At 41.6% G+C, this 17,872-nt stretch overlaps 1 protein-coding gene across 1 annotated transcript in view; it reads left to right on the top strand.

The window, feature by feature from the left end:
* The window catches only part of lpp (LIM domain containing preferred translocation partner in lipoma), a 366,579-nt gene that overhangs the window by 37,317 nt on the left and 311,390 nt on the right, over nucleotides 1–17,872 (top strand). Inside the window, exons 4-5 of the mRNA XM_072439524.1 lie at nucleotides 10,621–10,724; nucleotides 15,826–15,948. Of these exons, the coding sequence (XP_072295625.1) occupies nucleotides 10,621–10,724; nucleotides 15,826–15,948 (227 nt within the window). The remainder of the gene's footprint in view (nucleotides 1–10,620; nucleotides 10,725–15,825; nucleotides 15,949–17,872) is intronic.

The raw sequence follows: 17,872 nt of genomic DNA, 5'->3' as shown, positions 1-17,872 counted from the left end.
TTTTGTAAGCGATCGTCCTCTTAAATGGGCGGGACTTGTGTCTTTCTCTTCGCAGTCTTAAAATAATTAGTCTTATCATCTGAAACTGATTTCAAGTCCCAGACTTGGCCTCCGACTCATGAGGACTTGTGTTGAGAGACCTAATGACTCAAGTTGGACTCGTCCTAAGTGACTTGTACTCAAACAATGAGGACTTGAGTGTAACTTGGTTTAAGTTAATTACTCTCTTAATTCTACTCTGGGCAGTTTGTTCTTGAATTATACATTTTACTTGGTATTAGAAAGTCTGCGGCTTCTGCCATCTTAATTTTAGCCTTTAATTTCTCAAAGTCATTTATGATACAGTATTTAATCCAAGGTTTTATGTGGTACAATTAATCATTGTTTGAGTTTAAGAGGATTATGAACAATATAAAGGGGGCAGGGTCAGGCTCAGAGTGGAGATGCTGATATTATTGTTCCAGCGTTGTACTTTTATTATAGTGGCAGAATGATAACAATGCTATTAACTTACTTGACCCAAATATTAACTTTTTAGAAAAAAATGCAAGTGCATTTACCGGCAGCAGATTAGGGGCTGTTGTATGTACATTTATCTGCTGCAGAGCCTCATTACAACATGTCTTTCTAGTGCAAGTGCTTAAATTGTAAAAACGATTAGCATTATCATTGAGATTTTCAGTTCGGGCACAGTTTGCATTCCACCATGTTCTTCTTCATACAGTCATGTTGTTTTTGAAGTGACCAGTGCAACATGTCTGTGCAGTACACAAGAGTTGAACCAGGAACCTTCTTGCTGTGAGTCGAGAATGCTAACCACTCATCATGCTGTCCACAAATCATCTTGTACAAAGTTTAAGCACAGCGTTGTCATCTTTCTTCTTAAAGTGTGCAAAGCCGGCTGCAGACTTGTCATCAGGATAAGACGTCTTCATCAACAGATTAAGGGCTTTATTTAATATATTTTTTTTTTTTATATCAAATGTGATGTGGAATCAGGGATTAGCATAAAAATTAGGGACATGTCCATTTGGCAACGAGCCGCGCTGTGCTTTTGTGTCCCGCAGAGTTACAAGGGGGAGTATTGTTCAGAGTGAGGGACACAGACGGGACAGTCCTGAGACGGGACGGGGAACGTGGCCTGATTACGCCTCAGCAGGAACTCCTCTGGAACACAAGGTTTAGGCTGGGCTTTACATGAAGAACACAAGGGAGGCTGATCCACAAGTTTAGGTGCTTAAGATGTCTGGAATATTGTCTTATGACTTGTTTGACAGAAATGAAGCCACAGCAAGAGCAAAGATGAGCTGTGGGGTTAAACTGTGTGCAATGTTTTGATTACATCACACATCATTTAAAACGTGGAAACGACTTCAAAGTCAAGGACACTGAATAGTATGAAGAAACATCCTTTTCATAATTTTCTTCTAGCCTTGGTCTCAATTTTGATTTGATCCAAATTCTTCTGCACTTCTATTTTACCTTCTGACGTAACTGAACAATCTGCTTATTTTCAAAATTCACAGTCCAAGGTCATAATTCATGTTTTTTACATTGTCATGTCTCCCATCATACTCATGCATTCGATTGTTGATCATTTAATACATGAACAAAATGCATCCGTATGCATTAAGTATTTACCTGGCCTCCATATCTGATTGGATACAGCTTGGTCTAGGTTTTTATAGTGTCCAAAAGGCTGTCTGAAAAGCCCTTTAGGCAGTTTTTGTTTAATTTCTAAATGATTAGACTTGAGCCGCTCTGAGACATAGCTATAGAGGAAAATATCATGAATTATTGTACAAGGAAATGCAATCCAGCGCAACAGCCGCGCAACAGCTACAGCTTTCTGAAGCTCATCGTTTTGGTGGTAACAAAACTGACAAGTGCTGCACCGTACGGGCCAGAACGTAAAGATCAATGCAAATCACATCCTCTCTTCAGATTTGAACCATGCGACTTCAAGTAATTTACTCCTAACATGGAACATACTGCAGTCACAACTATGGCCGTCTTTGAAATGAATACATTTTTAGGAAACATTTTTAGAAATGCGACAAGTTGGCCACTGTCCAGGGTGTACCCCGCCTAAGGCCCAAAGTCACTGGGATAGGCTCCAGTCACCCGCAACCCCGAAAGGGAACAAGCGGTAGAAATGAGAAGAATCAGTTTTACCCAGTTTCTTTTCTTTTTATTTTTTTTTTCAAGAGTTGTGTATCCAGTTAGTGTGACTAAATTATCTTTGTCAATGTATTTATGTGTTTACACAGAAATGTCCCAGTGGAAACATTATTACTGTAACCATTGCCTTAATAATAATTATGATCCTAATCATCATACAGTAATAATCATAAATTAATCCAAATACAAATCCCACTTTACATTGTTATGTCTGTTTAGTTTTTCCCCTGTTCGTTTACATTTAGCATAATTTGACCTACTGAGAATGGCAATAAAACTTTTTCTGATTAAACTTAAACTAAATATTGCCCAGTTCTTGCTTTAGTCCTGGAGTAATTCTTGTTTTTGTCTTGATATCTTGCACAGAGCCATGTTTTCAATCAGGAACATCAGCCCAGAACTGAACACACTGGTTAAAATAGCATGTCCAATGTGTTTTTTTTATGAAACTTTTGCAAACATGTTCAAAAAGTGCTGCTGGAGTTAAAACTTGTTCCACTAAGTTTGTGCTTGTTGGTGCTGTGAGCACTCCCATCGCATCTCGTGTGTGCATAAGCTGCTTTTCGCTCTTCCTCGCCCGACGGGCCAGAGGCGAACTGTCTACCGGTCGAGTCCCTTATGGTCGCCCCCTAGAGGATCCACAGGAAACCACTAGCGCTGTGGCAATATCCCAGTAGAGACCACAGGCTACTACCGCTGCCAGTTCAATAACGACTGCTCCACATGAAACTAAAACTAACTTTGTGTTGTTTTAAGAGGAAGAGTGTAGGCGAAATGGGCTCTCAGTAGAAAAGTGGCCAAAAGTGTAGAGCTTTGTTACTTACTGTTAGTAGTCAAATGCTTAAAAATCAAATTACGCTATACACAACTTTGAAAACTGTTTCGTAACTATCCAAACAATATAAAGCAGTGGATCATTTCCAAAACGTCTCACATTAACAGAACGTATAGCTTTTGACGAGTAATGAGTAAGCTGCAATAGGTGGTGGGTCTAATGGAAACTAAACACTGAAACATTCTCCCAGTTCAGGATGTAAATGAATGTTGAAGGACAGAAGGAAAAATGTGGTCCTCTGATAAAAACGTTGTATGTGCCTTGTCATATTTGCAAGCTATTTTTACGTAGCTAATGTTTTCAGTATTTTAGCAATAGTATGTTTTTAAATCCCTTATGTGCTTATTTGTTTCACTTGAGAATATCCAAGGATCTTTGAGAGTATGAGTTACATCAAGTACATTCACAGCTGTCCTGGTTTGAGCCTGGTTTGAGCCTGGTTTGAGCCTGGTTTGAGCCTGGTTTGTGCCTGGTTTGTGCCTGGTTTGTGCCTGGTTTGTGCCTGGTTTGTGCCTAGTTTGTGCCTAGTTTGTGCCTAGTTTGTGCCTAGTTTGTGCCTAGTTTGTGCCGAGTTTGTGCCTAGTTTGTGCCTAGTTTGTGCCTGGTTTGTGCCTGGTTTGTGCCTGGTTTGTGCCTAGTTTGTGCCGGGTTTGTGCCTGGTTTGTGCCTAGTTTGTGCCTAGTTTGTGCCGGGTTTGTGCCTAGTTTGTGCCTAGTTTGTGCCTAGTTTGTGCCTAGTTTGTGCCGAGTTTGTGCCTAGTTTGTGCCTAGTTTGTGCCTGGTTTGTGCCTGGTTTGTGCCTGGTTTGTGCCTAGTTTGTGCCGGGTTTGTGCCTGGTTTGTGCCTAGTTTGTGCCTGGTTTGTGCCTAGTTTGTGCCTAGTTTGTGCCTAGTTTGTGCCTGGTTTGTGCCTGGTTTGTGCCTGGTTCGTGCCTCGTTTGTGCCTGGTTCGAGCCCTGTCTGAGCCCTTTTAAATCCTGGTGTAGTCCTGATCTAGTCTAGGTTTAGTTTCAGTGGACGCAGTGAAGAGTTCCCTGAGCCGCCCCACACAGTTTACGTTAATCTGCACCACCAAACCACCCTGAGCAATGGGATTGGGGTAGTTCTTACCATGAAACTCAGTCCAGCCTGAGGTATTTTCCACAGGTCATTCTTGGATGGCTTTTGGTTTGTTTGCCCCGGCTGATGGAGTTGATAAAGTGAGTCCTCCTCCATCTTTACCACGTCTTTGACTACAAACTTCTTCCGCTCTTTCTGTCTCAGAGCAGAACTTTGCCGTCTCTCCCCAGCCAATCCCCGGTCTGCCTGGCAACCCCTTTCTGGGGTTTTATTCGAGGTGGCATGGTCCACACAGTCCTCAGTATTCCACTTTCTGCAGATTTGGATGTTGGCTCCTGCACTCCAGACGAGCCGATTGTGTTTCAGGGGAAGCTCTAGGGAGTTTTTTCCAAACAATGAGGCCCTAACCCGACGCCGTTTGCTAAGCTTATTTTTTACATCTTTATCGACCACAATATTGGAGGGAACAGGGTTATCTGCACCATATCTTGAACTGAGTCTACTGTGTTAATGCACCTTACAGAACAATGAAGAAACATACTTTTTTTGCAATATTTTAAATTATTATTTTGGATGGATCGTCAAAAAAGGAAAAGCACTGGTGTGTCGACTAGTATTCAGACCTAAGACTGGGAATTGAATACAGGACCGTGTTGCTGTGAGGTGAGATCTCTAACCACTGCAGTTAAGCTTGTCCTTATGTCATAAACCAGAGCTCACGGTCGCCTCGCTTCATTGTCACAGTTTGACATTTGTTTTTACGTGGCATCAAGATTCCTTTATGAAGCTTTGATGGATCACATTCTGCTCATCTTCTCACATCTCTGGAAGACATTTCTATCTCCTCCAAAATGAGAAAAAGCTTCACCTCTTCGCTGCGTTTGTGTCTGCTTTTGTACAGAGCGCCTAATCCGTCTATTGTTCCTGATCTCACTTCCCCGTCCGCTGGGAATTCTCCTTAGAGTAGCACAAGCCAATTTTAGTCTTCTTCTTTTACTCTTAAAACAAGAAGTAGCTCTCTCTCTCTCCAAAGACCTCAAATCCCTGCTTCACATCTCCAAACCAAATGAAGTCATAAATCACTCGTCTATACATATCATGCTAATTAAATGCGGGGTTGAGCTGCTGAATAAAACTGGCCCATAATTATGTCAACACAATGTGCTCCCAACATCGGTCTGCCATGCCACGTTTAAAATGTCTGTGTATGAAATAAAATATGTGCAGTGACACTAAGGACATACAAAACTACTACACAGTTTTAATTTTGTATTCCAGTTATGTGTAGTGTTGTTCCTAGAACCACACTTTTATGGGCTTGAGTTGAAAGAATAATACAAATTCTTTACTTAAATGCAATAATTACCATTTTGGAGAGCAAATGAAACCATATGCAAGGACATTTCTTATGACATTACATACCACTTTCTTTTTTGAAACTGCCACAACTCAAAAACAGGTTAAAAAATGATGCTTTATATCTTCAAATAGAATTTTTGTCACGTCTAGTGAGAAATTGCATTTATATTTTTCGTCTTTTTCAAGGCTCAATAGCATTTCTGAATTTTGTTCTGGTAGAATTTAATTATTTCTAATAAATTAATAGCAATATGTATGTAATTATCTTTTTAAAAAAAAGTGCTAGGAACAGCAAAGATACTGCGCAGAACCCTCAAGCTCCCAGGGGCCTCTGGTAAAGGACCCGAGCTTGAAGGAGGATAAATAGAGACCAGAGGGTGAGAGAGTTTTTTAAATATATTTTTTATATATACATATACATATACCTTTCATGCCAGAGAAGTCAAATTTTGTTGGTGAGAAAAATACAGTTGAGTTTGGACTTGTTGTGCTCTGGTGTATTTGAGCAGATTTTACTTTTGGAGCTGTGAGCATCATGTGACACCTCGTGACCCTCTGTCTCAGTCTATGCCCTGATTTTGACTCTTTTTAAACTCTTTTTCGCTCTCTGCAGCTTTCAGTCATACTTCCAGCTCGGCTCCACCAGTGTCACGGCGACTGCGATGTGTTTCTTAACTCCTCTGTATATTTTATGTCTTCAGTGTTTCTCCTGCTTTGGTGCTGCAGGCGTTGTGTATAAATTCAGTTGTAACCGGCTGGTTCTATAAGTCCGCAAATGCCAGATGGCACGCACAAACATAACTGGTAATATTGTTGTACATATGTAATTCGGCAAACATATGTTGCAACTTTTCCTTCCTCCCCCACAGAGCGCACTAATCCAGGCAGAACAAACTCATCTGCCACCAAAATACACTTACACTTTCGGCTTACAGTACTGGAGAAAAACTAATACAGTAACACAGTTCAGTTTTATTGTTTAGCAGGATATGTTAGTGAAATGTTTTGTTTAAAGTTCAGTTTAATGATAAAAGATCTGTCCTGGTCATTTCTTCACTCTTGAAAAAAGCTGTTTTGTTTTTGTTTGTGATTTTATTTCAATTTATGGTCGTAAGTAATAATTATTATGCAGGTCTAGCCGTGTTTGCATGATTATAAAATAACTATGATTATATAATACATTTTTAATGCACAAAGCTGCTGTTATAAATGTATTATTATTTATTTAGCACAAAGGAGTACCATGACATTGTAACTATAAAGCTATGGAAACTTAGACACATGATTGAAGTAGTATTTGACTCATTGTCGTGCTCGTATCACTGTTGTGATTTTATGCTTATTTAACCTGTTGTGATGTCATGTTAACAGTCTTGGCAAAGCTGCTGCTCCTTTAGCCCTTCATATGCTGTTATGTAAATTCTGAGGCTCTGTTTATTGTGTAACTGTACAGCTAAGTTTAATATTAGTCCCCCAGTCACAGCTGGATCCTTCTCCATGTGTCGATCATACTCTTGTTCCCATAACCAATTACACCTCTTAAGGGTTGTAAAGCCACTTTAATCACTGATTAGGATTCCTTGTTCACAAAGCTGCTACTTAAAAGTAATTGCTCAATAAAGAGAGGGGAAGTTGTGGTGTTAAGTAGGTGTTCCTGCTGCTTCTCTCATTAGTGCTCACTCAGAGCTCGCAGTGCCCCATTGTCACAAATGGAGCCGGCTTCATGCTCGGCACACAGCGGTTAGCTCTGCCACGTTCACACTAGACCTAAGCTCAAACCCTCTCATTTATCGCCAGGCCAGTGGCACTCTGGGTCTTATCCATGGGGTTCAGAATGATGAAACATTTGGACTGTTGCCAAAAAATCAACAGTTTAAAACATATCTTTTGAATGGCGAGTCCTCAAAATGTTGCATAAAAGAGGAAGTTGAATTCTCCGTATGATGATATAGTTTTCTGTGGCTGAAGCTGTTTGTCTGCACCAGCTGCAGTGGAAGTCCAGGTCTGAGATGAGTGACGTTGTGTAAGTGGCTCTGAGGACAGGTCTGAAGCAGCTGTTGCTGCTTTACTCCTGTGTGCAATATGTTCATATTGCACACAGTGTTCAAAGAGCCACAAATGAAAGGAACCACACAATGTGAGCTCACAGAGCCGTTTACATGTTATTCTTCAGAGTCTGTTTGTGCTGCAGGTGGAGCCAGTGCTCAGTGCACATGCACAACATCTGCGCTGCATAACTCATCTGTACAACATTTATTTGATAGACTTGACTCAGTGAAAATCCACACTGAAAGAATACATTTTAAAACTTCCTATAAGTTATTTGTCCTTTTCCTCTGTTCTACCTGCCTTGCAACAACGGAATTTCCCTATGCGTGGACAATAAATGCTTATCTTATCTTATCTTGCCTTGCAAACAGACAAAAAAACTGAATGTTTGGACAAGGCCTTTATAAATGTTAACTTCAAGTTACGGTTCGAGCCTGGTTCGAGAAATCCAAGTTCTGAATATTGTGTCAAATGTATAACTATAATCTATAGAGATGAAATGAATGTCCCAGAGCCATGAGTCCGTGGATGAAGCGGTCTGAAAGAGCTGAAGATGCTCTGAGTCGCTCCCTGCTGCTCTGCACACGGCTCCAAGACCTCTTTTAATAAAACATGTGGCTCTGAAACATTTACAACTCTGTGTTTCCTGAAATGATTAATCCAAAACAGCTCTGATGTTCGAGAGATGAACATGAAAGTTAATGTTTTAATTCTCTGTAAGACACAAGTTACATGAGACTTAGACGGAGGCGGTTGGCTGTGGGTCGGTGTGGGAGAGCTGGACCAGGCTCTGGACCAGGCTCTGGACCAGGCTCTGGACCAGGCTCTGACTCTTACTCCCAGTTAGAAGCAGAGTGAGTTGTAACCTTTCACACAATTTAACTCCTGAGGACTAAACCGGACTAAACCGGACTAAACCGGACTAAACCGGACTAAACTGGACTAAACGGGACAAGAATAGGTTGTAACAAGGAGTAAACCAGGTAGGAATCAGAAGTAACTAAAGATTTTGGAAAGGTTCCACGACAAATAAACAAAACATAGATGTACATTTAAGTATACTTGACCCAACAAACATCTTATAAAGCAAGTGTAATTATTAGGCTTGTCACAACACCTCTTGATGAAATATTATTCCCATTGATGCACATCTCTAAAGCAAAATATTTCCTCTAAACCTTTTTTTCTAAATGTACAAATGTAACACATAAATAATAAACAAAATATAAATAAATGGCAGTATTAACCACTTTCTCCTTGTGGATGAATAAAAATAATCTTGATTCTGATTTTGTAATTATTTTCTTATCAAATCAAATTTATTTATAAAGCACAATTCATACAAACTGCAATTCAAAGTGCTTTACAGTGTTTAAAACACAATAAAAAACAACAACAGTAAAATAAAGAATAGAAATAATGTGGTACTTGGATGTACTTGGTGAAAGGTCTTGCACCAAAAAAAAAAAAAAAAGAAGAAGAAGAGCCAAATCAGAATTTAATTTGGCACAAAACTCCTTATCTGGACGGAAACACGGGGTTAGAGGCAATCCTTGGATTACCCAGGCATGTTTCTGTTTCCGCTCCTGGCACTTGGAGCCCGGGCTTCTTAACCCATTTCTCACATTTATGTTCCCAATCTGACAAACACAAGAGCGTTCCAGATTACAGATTCTTGGCTAAACTCATTTCAGCAGTTATGTGTTCACTATTGACAAAAGCTCATTGTCTTTTTATACAACGCTTCATACTTTTGTCAAATTTAAGAGGAATCCTCACTTAAAACACAACTTATTTTGTTGTACGGATATTCTTCTGAAATGTAGTCACCCTGGTTGTTCATCTGGGCTGTCAATCACATTTTTGTACGGGAATGAACCGGAGGTGTAAACATTTAAACATTTAAAGGCATGAATACATTTCATTTTATCGTAGTGAACATGACTATTACATTTTAAATATATTGTCCATTCATAACATTACTTCTTGGTTTGGACATGAGCAGCAGATGTGACTTTTGTGAATGTAATGCCACAACTGTTACCTAGCAACCATAATGTAATATAATATATAATATAGTATATATAATAATATTCTCATAAATCATACAAAATAATAAATAGAGAAGAAAAACATCTGAAAATAGTTATGATTTGTCAAATAATAATTCCTGTTAACACTTTTATTTTGTTAAATGAATGTTTAAACTGTCAGAAGATTGTGTCAGTTGTGAAAATGTTCTGTATGTCGCTTATTGAAGACAGAGGGATTCCGTTTTACTTTTCAGCTTTTCCTGCAATCGTTAACTTTTATATTTCTGTTTTTCTTCACAAACTGCAGCTTGACTGATGTAAAACTCTGACAAACATTTACCACAGGGACTTTCCCACCAAACAAAGTCATAATTAGAAAAACATGACAACTTGTTGTTCTTTCTTTAACTAAAGTCATACTCTGACATTGCCATTGATCCAAATGAAAGGTTTATGAAAATACACCAGTATATGAAAAGCATTAAAATACACCAGTATATGAAAAGTATTCAAATACACCAGTGTATGAAAAGTATTGCTATTGAACCTGTAGTTAATGGTCTCGTGAGGAACAAGGACGCTTAATCAACAGAGAAAAGTGAAATTAGATCAGACTCTGTTCAGATGACATGGTGTGAATTACGCGTCCTACAATGAAACGACAATTTACTCAAATAGTATAGTAGCATACAGTAGCTTGATTCTCATTGTTTAATATTGTATAGTACAATCTGTGTGTCTTTTAAAAACCAGCTGAACTAACTCGACCACAGTACGTTCTTAAAGCTGAAACCGATGATGGTCTTACTTCATTACATTTAAATAACAGTCAATCATGTCGGATGTTATAGTCGTTATATTCATTTTTTATTTAAATAGTACAGCATGTAGAAAAGTATTTCAGTATATGTACTTTTAAGATTGATTGTGTTGTGCTGTGACAGATGATGCACATGATTGAGCTTTGTGCTTTGACTGTGATTTTTAACATGTAAATATGACAGAACTAAAGCATGAATTTCCCGCTAAAACATTTATTTTGGTGTTGCTCTGAATCAAAAACCAGAAGTTCTTTGCTTGACGTGTGCGCATGCTTCTGATTCCAGACTACCCGCCCCCTCCACCGCCTCCAGAAGAGCTAACCACTCTGCCACCTTCAGCGGGCTCCTTCCCTGCTCCGCCCCTCGACAACTCCTATGACCCCTTCCAGGTGAGACATGGAAACATTCACTGTATTGTACAAAAATGTCCTTTCTTAATATACAAAATAATTGATTAGGTTTTATTTCCATTGGCTTTTGGTTTGTCACGTTGCACAGTGACTTTTCTGCGTCCCACACATTTGCATAATTGTGTGTGATATATATGGAATCATAGCCTGATTAAAAAAAAAAAGTTAAACAAATAGTAGTATTATTGTGATAAACTTGAAACTTAAATATAGTTACTTTTACATCAGTCCTTTTTGATCAGTAGCAATAATCAACATTATTCTCCAAAAAATTGTATAAAAGGATTCAAACATGGATTTCCTGTCACCACAGCCTTAGTACAAACCTGTAGTTAACGCTGAGTTACAATATGAACAGTTTCTGATGCATCTCTCGCCTCTATTTGAAATACATTTGACTTATTGTAAACTGTATTCATCTGCCTCAGTTTGACCTGAAGGACTGAGAAGGCCCAGAGTGTGACCCCTACTGGTGACCCCTACTGGTGACCCCTACTGGTGACCCCTACTGGTGACCCATACTGGTGACCCATACTGGTGACCCATACTGGTGACCCCTACTGGTGACCCCTACTGGTGACCCCTACTGGACGTTCCTCTGTCTCATTCTTTCTTTTCTCACTCGCTGTCTTTCTCTCATTCTCTCTCCATCTCACTCTCCTCGCTTTCTGTGTCTTTGTGTCTCTCTCTTCTCTCTTCTCTCCTCTCTCCTTCTCTCCCTCTCTCCTTCGCTCCCTCTCTTTCTCTTTCTCTCCCTCTCTCCTTCGCTCCCTCTCTTTCTCTTTCTCTCCCTCTCTCCCTCTCTTTCTCTCCTCTCCCTCTCTTTCTCTCCCTCTCTTCCTCTCCTCTCCCTCTCCCTTTCTCTCCCTCTCTTTCTCTCCTCTCCCTCTCTTTCTCTCCTCTCCCTCTCTTTCTCTCCCTCTCTTCCTCTCCTCTCCCTCTCCCTTTCTTTCTCTCCCTCTTTCTCTCCTCTCCCTCTTTCTTTCCCTCTCTCCCTCTCCTCTCCCTCTCTCCCTCTCCTCTCCCTCTCTCCCTTTCTTTCTCTCCCTCTCCCTCTCTCCCCCTCTCCCCCTCTCCCTCTCCCCCTCTCCTCTTGTCCTCTCTCTGTTGCCTCTTCTCTCTCTCATGTGACTGACCCACAGCTCTTGACCACTTGACCGCTGCAGCAGCTCCGTTCTGTTCTGTTCAGAGAAAAGCAGCTTCCTTCAGTCGCCTCATTAGATTCACTCGTTTCCAGGCTCTAAATGAACACTTCCTCTTTAGACACTTTGAAGAGCAGGGCTGGTTATGTCATGGAAGTAACTTATTGTTATTACTGTGGCAAGTACATGGTTCAGGATAAGTACTGTCCAGTCCAGCAAAGATACAGCCCAGAAACTTACTGGCCAAAATGTCATTAAGCTATGTAGGTCAGTTTATTATTATTTTAAATACTTCTACCATTGTGTACGGAGCACCAAATTCAAAATAATGAATTCAATGACTCGATCACGTTGTATTTTATTTGAGTCTTTATTTTACCATGTACAAGATCTTCAAAAGAAAAGCTGTTCTGCACCAGATTTAGCTCCTGCCGTCCCTGGGCAGTTGAATATTTCCTAAACCTAAAGTACACATCCCAAAATTGACCCCTGTGAGGCCCCGTTGTGCAGGGCCCCAGAGAGGTTCTCACACACTGCATCCGATCTGAGCCACTGCAAAACGTGAATGGAGAGATTGTAATGAGATCGTTTGGACAGAAGGACACGATATTTTACTGTGTCAAAGGCCTTTGGGAAGTCCAGAATCACAGCTCCCCCTGCGCCCCCTGCACCCCCTGCGGCCCCTGCACCACTTGCGCCCCCTGCACCCCCTGCACCCCCTGCGCCCCCTGCACCCCCTGCACCACTTGCACCACTTGCAGCCCCTGCGCCCCCTGCGCCCCCTGCACCCCCTGCGGCCCCTGCACCACTTGCGCCCCCTGCACCCCCTGCACCCCCTGCGCCCCCTGCACCCCCTGCACCCCCTGCGCCCCCTGCACCCCCTGCACCCCCTGCGCCCCCTGCACCCCCTGCGCCTCCTGCACCCCCTGCACCACTTGGGCCCCCTGCACCCCCTGCACCCCCTGCACCCCCTGCACCCCCTGCGCCCCCTGCACCCCCTGCACCCCCTGCGCCCCCTGCACCCCCTGCGCCCCCTGCGCCCCCTGCACCCCCTGCGCCTCCTGCACCCCCTGCACCACTTGCGCCCCCTGCTAACACTTCTATGACGGCTTTCTCTAGGATTTTTGATACTACATGAAATATATGAGTATTAGCGTGTTTCAGTTTCGCTGCCTGATTATTGAATTGGTGTTATGACTCCAGTTTTGAAGACACTTTCACTAATCGAGTGATAATCACCCTGTATTTATGTAACTTACTATTGTGTAGTAAGTACCGTGTTCAATTTTAATGCTATAGCTCTTGGAAACGAGGCTTTCCTTTTTTGTTGATGAGTTTTGGCAAAGTGACCATTTAATTTAACGCGGTGTGAAATGTGAATGACTGTATTCTGCTGAGGCTGTTATTCCTCAACCCTGTGGTTAAGGTCAAACCAGTGACTGACTTAAACTTGGCGTCTTTCCCCGGTCACATTTGGGCAGAGGAGCAACAGAAACAAGCGCTCACGTTACAAATATGACAAACATCCCGTGTGTGAGTGTGCGGAGCAGCAGTTGAAGGTCTAATGGACAACGCTCTTGAATCATGTCAGGACTTTAAGAGCTTTGGACTCGGTGGCCTGCAAGTTCAAACGTGTAAAGCTGTTGACGTGATTATAAGGTGGCACCAGCCAAATCAAATAAACTAGGATGGGGCGGTGGAAAGCGACAGTTTTGATGTCTCTCGTCTCCCGTTGCCCACTACACGGTTTCATCTGAAACCTGATGAGGCTGTGCGCATCACCGGCACGACTCACATCTGCCTCATTATATTAGAGATATAATGGGCCGCTGGGCATATTTTCTCTGCTCCATGATGATGATGATGATGTCAGCGGGCCGTGGTTTGACTTGTTTGTGCAGGTGTTAGGGCGGGGCACAATTGTGTTTGTCCAAACCCTAATTCAATGATCATCGTAAGCGCCTGTTATTATCGTATCTTTAATATTACTGTAATTACGCTGCTATATTATGCTGCTTATCTATGGATGCTGTATTTGTTTTTGTTTTTTTTACTTTATTTACCCAGAAAGGTTCCTCCGACGCTCTTTTGCAAGGAAGTCATGACCCTGGAACTCGAGGAAACTTACCCAGACACAGGGAGAAGATGCAAACTCTGCACTGGTCCAGGAATCAAACCCAGGATCATTTTGCCCTCCAAAATAAAACGAATGATACACTGTCAATTGCAATGATCAATAGTTCAGTGAGAGTTCCCAGTTGACCCATATCTGCCCTTTCATAATTATGTTTTTGTTATTAATTGGGAGAGTTCAGATCCCTCCTCCTGTCACGTCGCTCTGTCCCGCAATATTTCAATGTTTCCTGAACCTTTAGCTCCAGCTGTGCGTGAGTTGAACAATGAGTAAATGAATGATTAATCCGTGCATTGCTTTTGCTCTCGCAGAGGGAAACACATGTCTGAATTATGACAACTCACTTAATGCTCAAAAGTTCTCCCAAAACAAAAGCATATCTTGTCTCATTACTGTCCGCATTAGGAAACTGTACATGTGCAATATTCACCCCGTCGTTGAGATCACGGCGTGTTCGGTTGTTGGCTTTCATCCTCCTCGTTATAACCGTTAAACAAGTCTAGCTGTTTTTCCTTTGTTGATTTGAGACGAGCCATTAGTGTTTTCCGGCTTTGTTTACCCCCATCTCGTGATTGCCTTAGATGTTTTTTAAGCAGCGCGCTCCAGTCGGCTCTGCGCTGCCTGTAATGGGTTGTGACAGGTAATCCAAACACATAACATTAGAATAAGAAGCGAGTCACTGATCCAGCCAACTCGCAAAGCCCCCGCAGGCAATTGCAAGAAGTCTTCTCGCAGTTGCAGCATAGTTCACATGACTAAAAATATATCTGTTGTTCCGCGGAGAAAATCCCGGGAATTTTAGTCGAAAACCCAGTGTCACTAACGGTCAAATCATTTCAGTTGGATTCTTTCTTTCATCTTTTTTTTTTAGTTCCAGATTTTTAGGTGAAAATTTATTTCTATTTCAAATTCTCAAATTGAGCACATTGTGTTGGTGAGAAGCTGAGGATTAAAACCATCATATGTTTTAAAATGTCCTTTGACTGTATTTGATATGATTAAATTCCTGAACTAAATTTTCAAATGGTCAGATATGATTTTTTCAGACATTTGCACTTTGAGGAATCTGCAAATTGCATTGGGTGTAAAAAATAAGCAATACAATTACAATGATTGTATTTTTCAGTGTTTCAGTGTTGTATCTGAAAAGTTTTTTACATCTATCAATTCATTTATTGAGAGCTTTTTCAATATTTTCAGTCAAAACCAACTTACAACTTTACTTTTGTCAAGTCTCACCATTTTAACAATTAAAGTAGAGAGTAAGTGAATGTACAATGTAAGGAATGAATCAGAGAACTGAAACCATCTGTTTACAAAGCTTCTGTTTAAAACACGATAGACGACCTTTTCGTTTGAAATATTTCTGTATGTGATGTCGGTGAATAATACATAAAGAAAAGCTAACAATAGTCACTGAGCATTGTTCAAGTTATTTCTCTGTGCGTTCTACAAAGAAAAGGCCGTGCTGTTGATTGAAAAGGATCATCCGGGATCAAGGTGAAGAAGAAAGTGTGAAAATACAGAATACAAAGTATTGACATAATGTGTCAGACATGTCTGTTGTTAACTTATGTGAATCTAAGTACGGTATATTATATTTTAAACAGGAGTAGCTTAGTAACATGACTAACATGATTGAGTGAGGTGTGGCTCTTGAATGAATGGAAACACCGGCATTTATAATAAACGTTTGGAAATGAAGAATTATGTTTTAAGAAGAGTCTAACGTCATGTGATCGCAGCCTGTGAAGTATTCAGCCTCTTGAGTCAGTATTGAGCTTCCTGTGTGATGTGTGTACAGATGAGGACCCCAGAGAAGACGCTGGAGGAAAGGCGCTCCAGTCTGGATGCTGAAATTGACTCTCTCACCAGTATCCTGGCCGATCTGGAGAGCAGCTCGCCCTACAAGCCCCGCCCTGCACAGGTACTCCAGCACACGGGTCAATCACATGGCGCTGTACTGTATACTATATAAGTAAAGGATTTACTCAAGTAAAAGGGAACGTGCTTATTTATATGATTTATACTGGGTGTACTGAAAGAGAGAATCACACTATTTCATGAGTTGCCCTGTTGAATACAAAACACATAAAAACATCCACATAGTCGAGCAAATACAGGGCGGGCCATAAGATTCCACACATAGGACTGGTTGCCGTGGTTACAAGCATAACTCAACAGTAGAATACACATACTCGTATATGTTTTATAATAATCATCATAGTAATCATGTAGAGCACAGTATAAAAATAAAAAGGTTGTTGTTGTGTGCCCACCCGCTATATTAAGTGTAGGTATTTGACTGATCCCCTTTGATGCTCGAACATTCAGACAAAAGCAGGGTTACTCCAAATCTTGAACACAGTATTGGTCAGGAGTACCTTGCTGGAGGATCTGTCTGCTTCAGGTTGGAAATAGCCAAAACATTAAAACTCCCTCTGAAAAGCAAGTGAGCTGGAGATTTCCTCACTGAGATTTAAAACGCTCCGAAGTCGACAATCACCGACCAAAGAGCAGCCAGGATGAAGTGAAGAGCAAAGAACAATAACAGAAGGTTAAAGGTCATTGTCATAAATATGAAACCTTTTGCTCCTAAGCAGAGATTTCAGTATTGTATAAGTTAGACCTGACCTATAATAATTAGTTAATATTAAATTATATTAAGAGCAACTTTTAAAAGTCAAAGCCTTGGGCAGTTCACTAAATAGTTTGACACACAATAAATGTAGGACACGCAGATAATAAAAAAAAATCCTCCAATTGTATTTTGAGAGAAAAGATCACATGTCGAGTGAGAGATTAAGCAATAGCCCAGAAACGGCACTTATTGATCAGTGACAGCGTTGCCACCAGTTAGGGCTATTCAATGCATCATAATCAAATCTAAATTGCAATTTGAATGATTTAAATTATTGAATTAGAAACATTTTAGTGAAGAGGAAATATAATGTTCTCAACAAAGTTTAAAAAGTTCTGGGTTTAGTCCAGAGCTTTTCAAAGTGTGGTCCGCGCCCGTTTGGGGGGGTGCAGAGCCGTGCCAGAGGGGGCGCCAGACGTTTGGAGAAATGTGCGCACACTACGTCTGACAGACGTAAACAGAAAAACACCCGGTGCAAACACGTTCATCTCTAAATATGAGAGAGGAGTAGAGGAGTGGAGGAGTGGAGGAGTGGAGGAGTGGAGGAGTGGAGGAGTGGAGGAGTAGAGGAGTAGAGGAGTAGAGGAGTGGAGGAGTGGAGGAGTGGAGGAGTGGAGGAGTGGAGGAGTAGAGGAGTAGAGGAGTAGAGGAGTAGAGGAGTAGAGGAGTAGAGGAGTAGAGGAGTAGAGGAGTAGAGGAGTGGAGGAGTGGAGGAGTGGAGGAGTGGAGGAGTGGAGGAGTGGAGGAGTGGAGGAGTGGAGGAGTGGAGGAGTGGAGGAGTAGAGGAGTAGAGGAGTAGAGGAGTAGAGGAGTAGAGGAGTAGAGGAGTAGAGGAGTAGAGGAGTAGAGGAGTAGAGGAGTAGAGGAGTAGAGGAGTAGAGGAGTAGAGGAGTAGAGGAGTGGAGGAGTGGAGGAGTGGAGGAGTGGAGGAGTGGAGGAGTGGAGGAGTGGAGGAGTGGAGGAGTGGAGGAGTGGAGGAGTGGAGGAGTGGAGGAGTAGAGGAGTAGAGGAGTAGAGGAGTAGAGGAGTAGAGGAGTGGAGGAGTAGAGGAGTGGAGGAGTGGAGGAGTGGAGGAGTGGAGGAGTGGAGGAGTGGAGGAGTGGAGGAGTGGAGGAGTGGAGGAGTGGAGGAGTGGAGGAGTGGAGGAGTGGAGGAGTGGAGGAGTAGAGGAGTAGAGGAGTAGAGGAGTAGAGGAGTAGAGGAGTAGAGG

The sequence above is a fragment of the Eucyclogobius newberryi genome, unplaced genomic scaffold, assembly GCF_026437365.1.
Source record: "Eucyclogobius newberryi isolate DKJ021-1_F unplaced genomic scaffold, fEucNew1.0.hap1 SCAF_9, whole genome shotgun sequence".
Lineage (NCBI taxonomy): Eukaryota > Metazoa > Chordata > Actinopteri > Gobiiformes > Gobiidae > Eucyclogobius > Eucyclogobius newberryi.
This window is presented reverse-complemented; position numbering and strand designations above follow the sequence as displayed.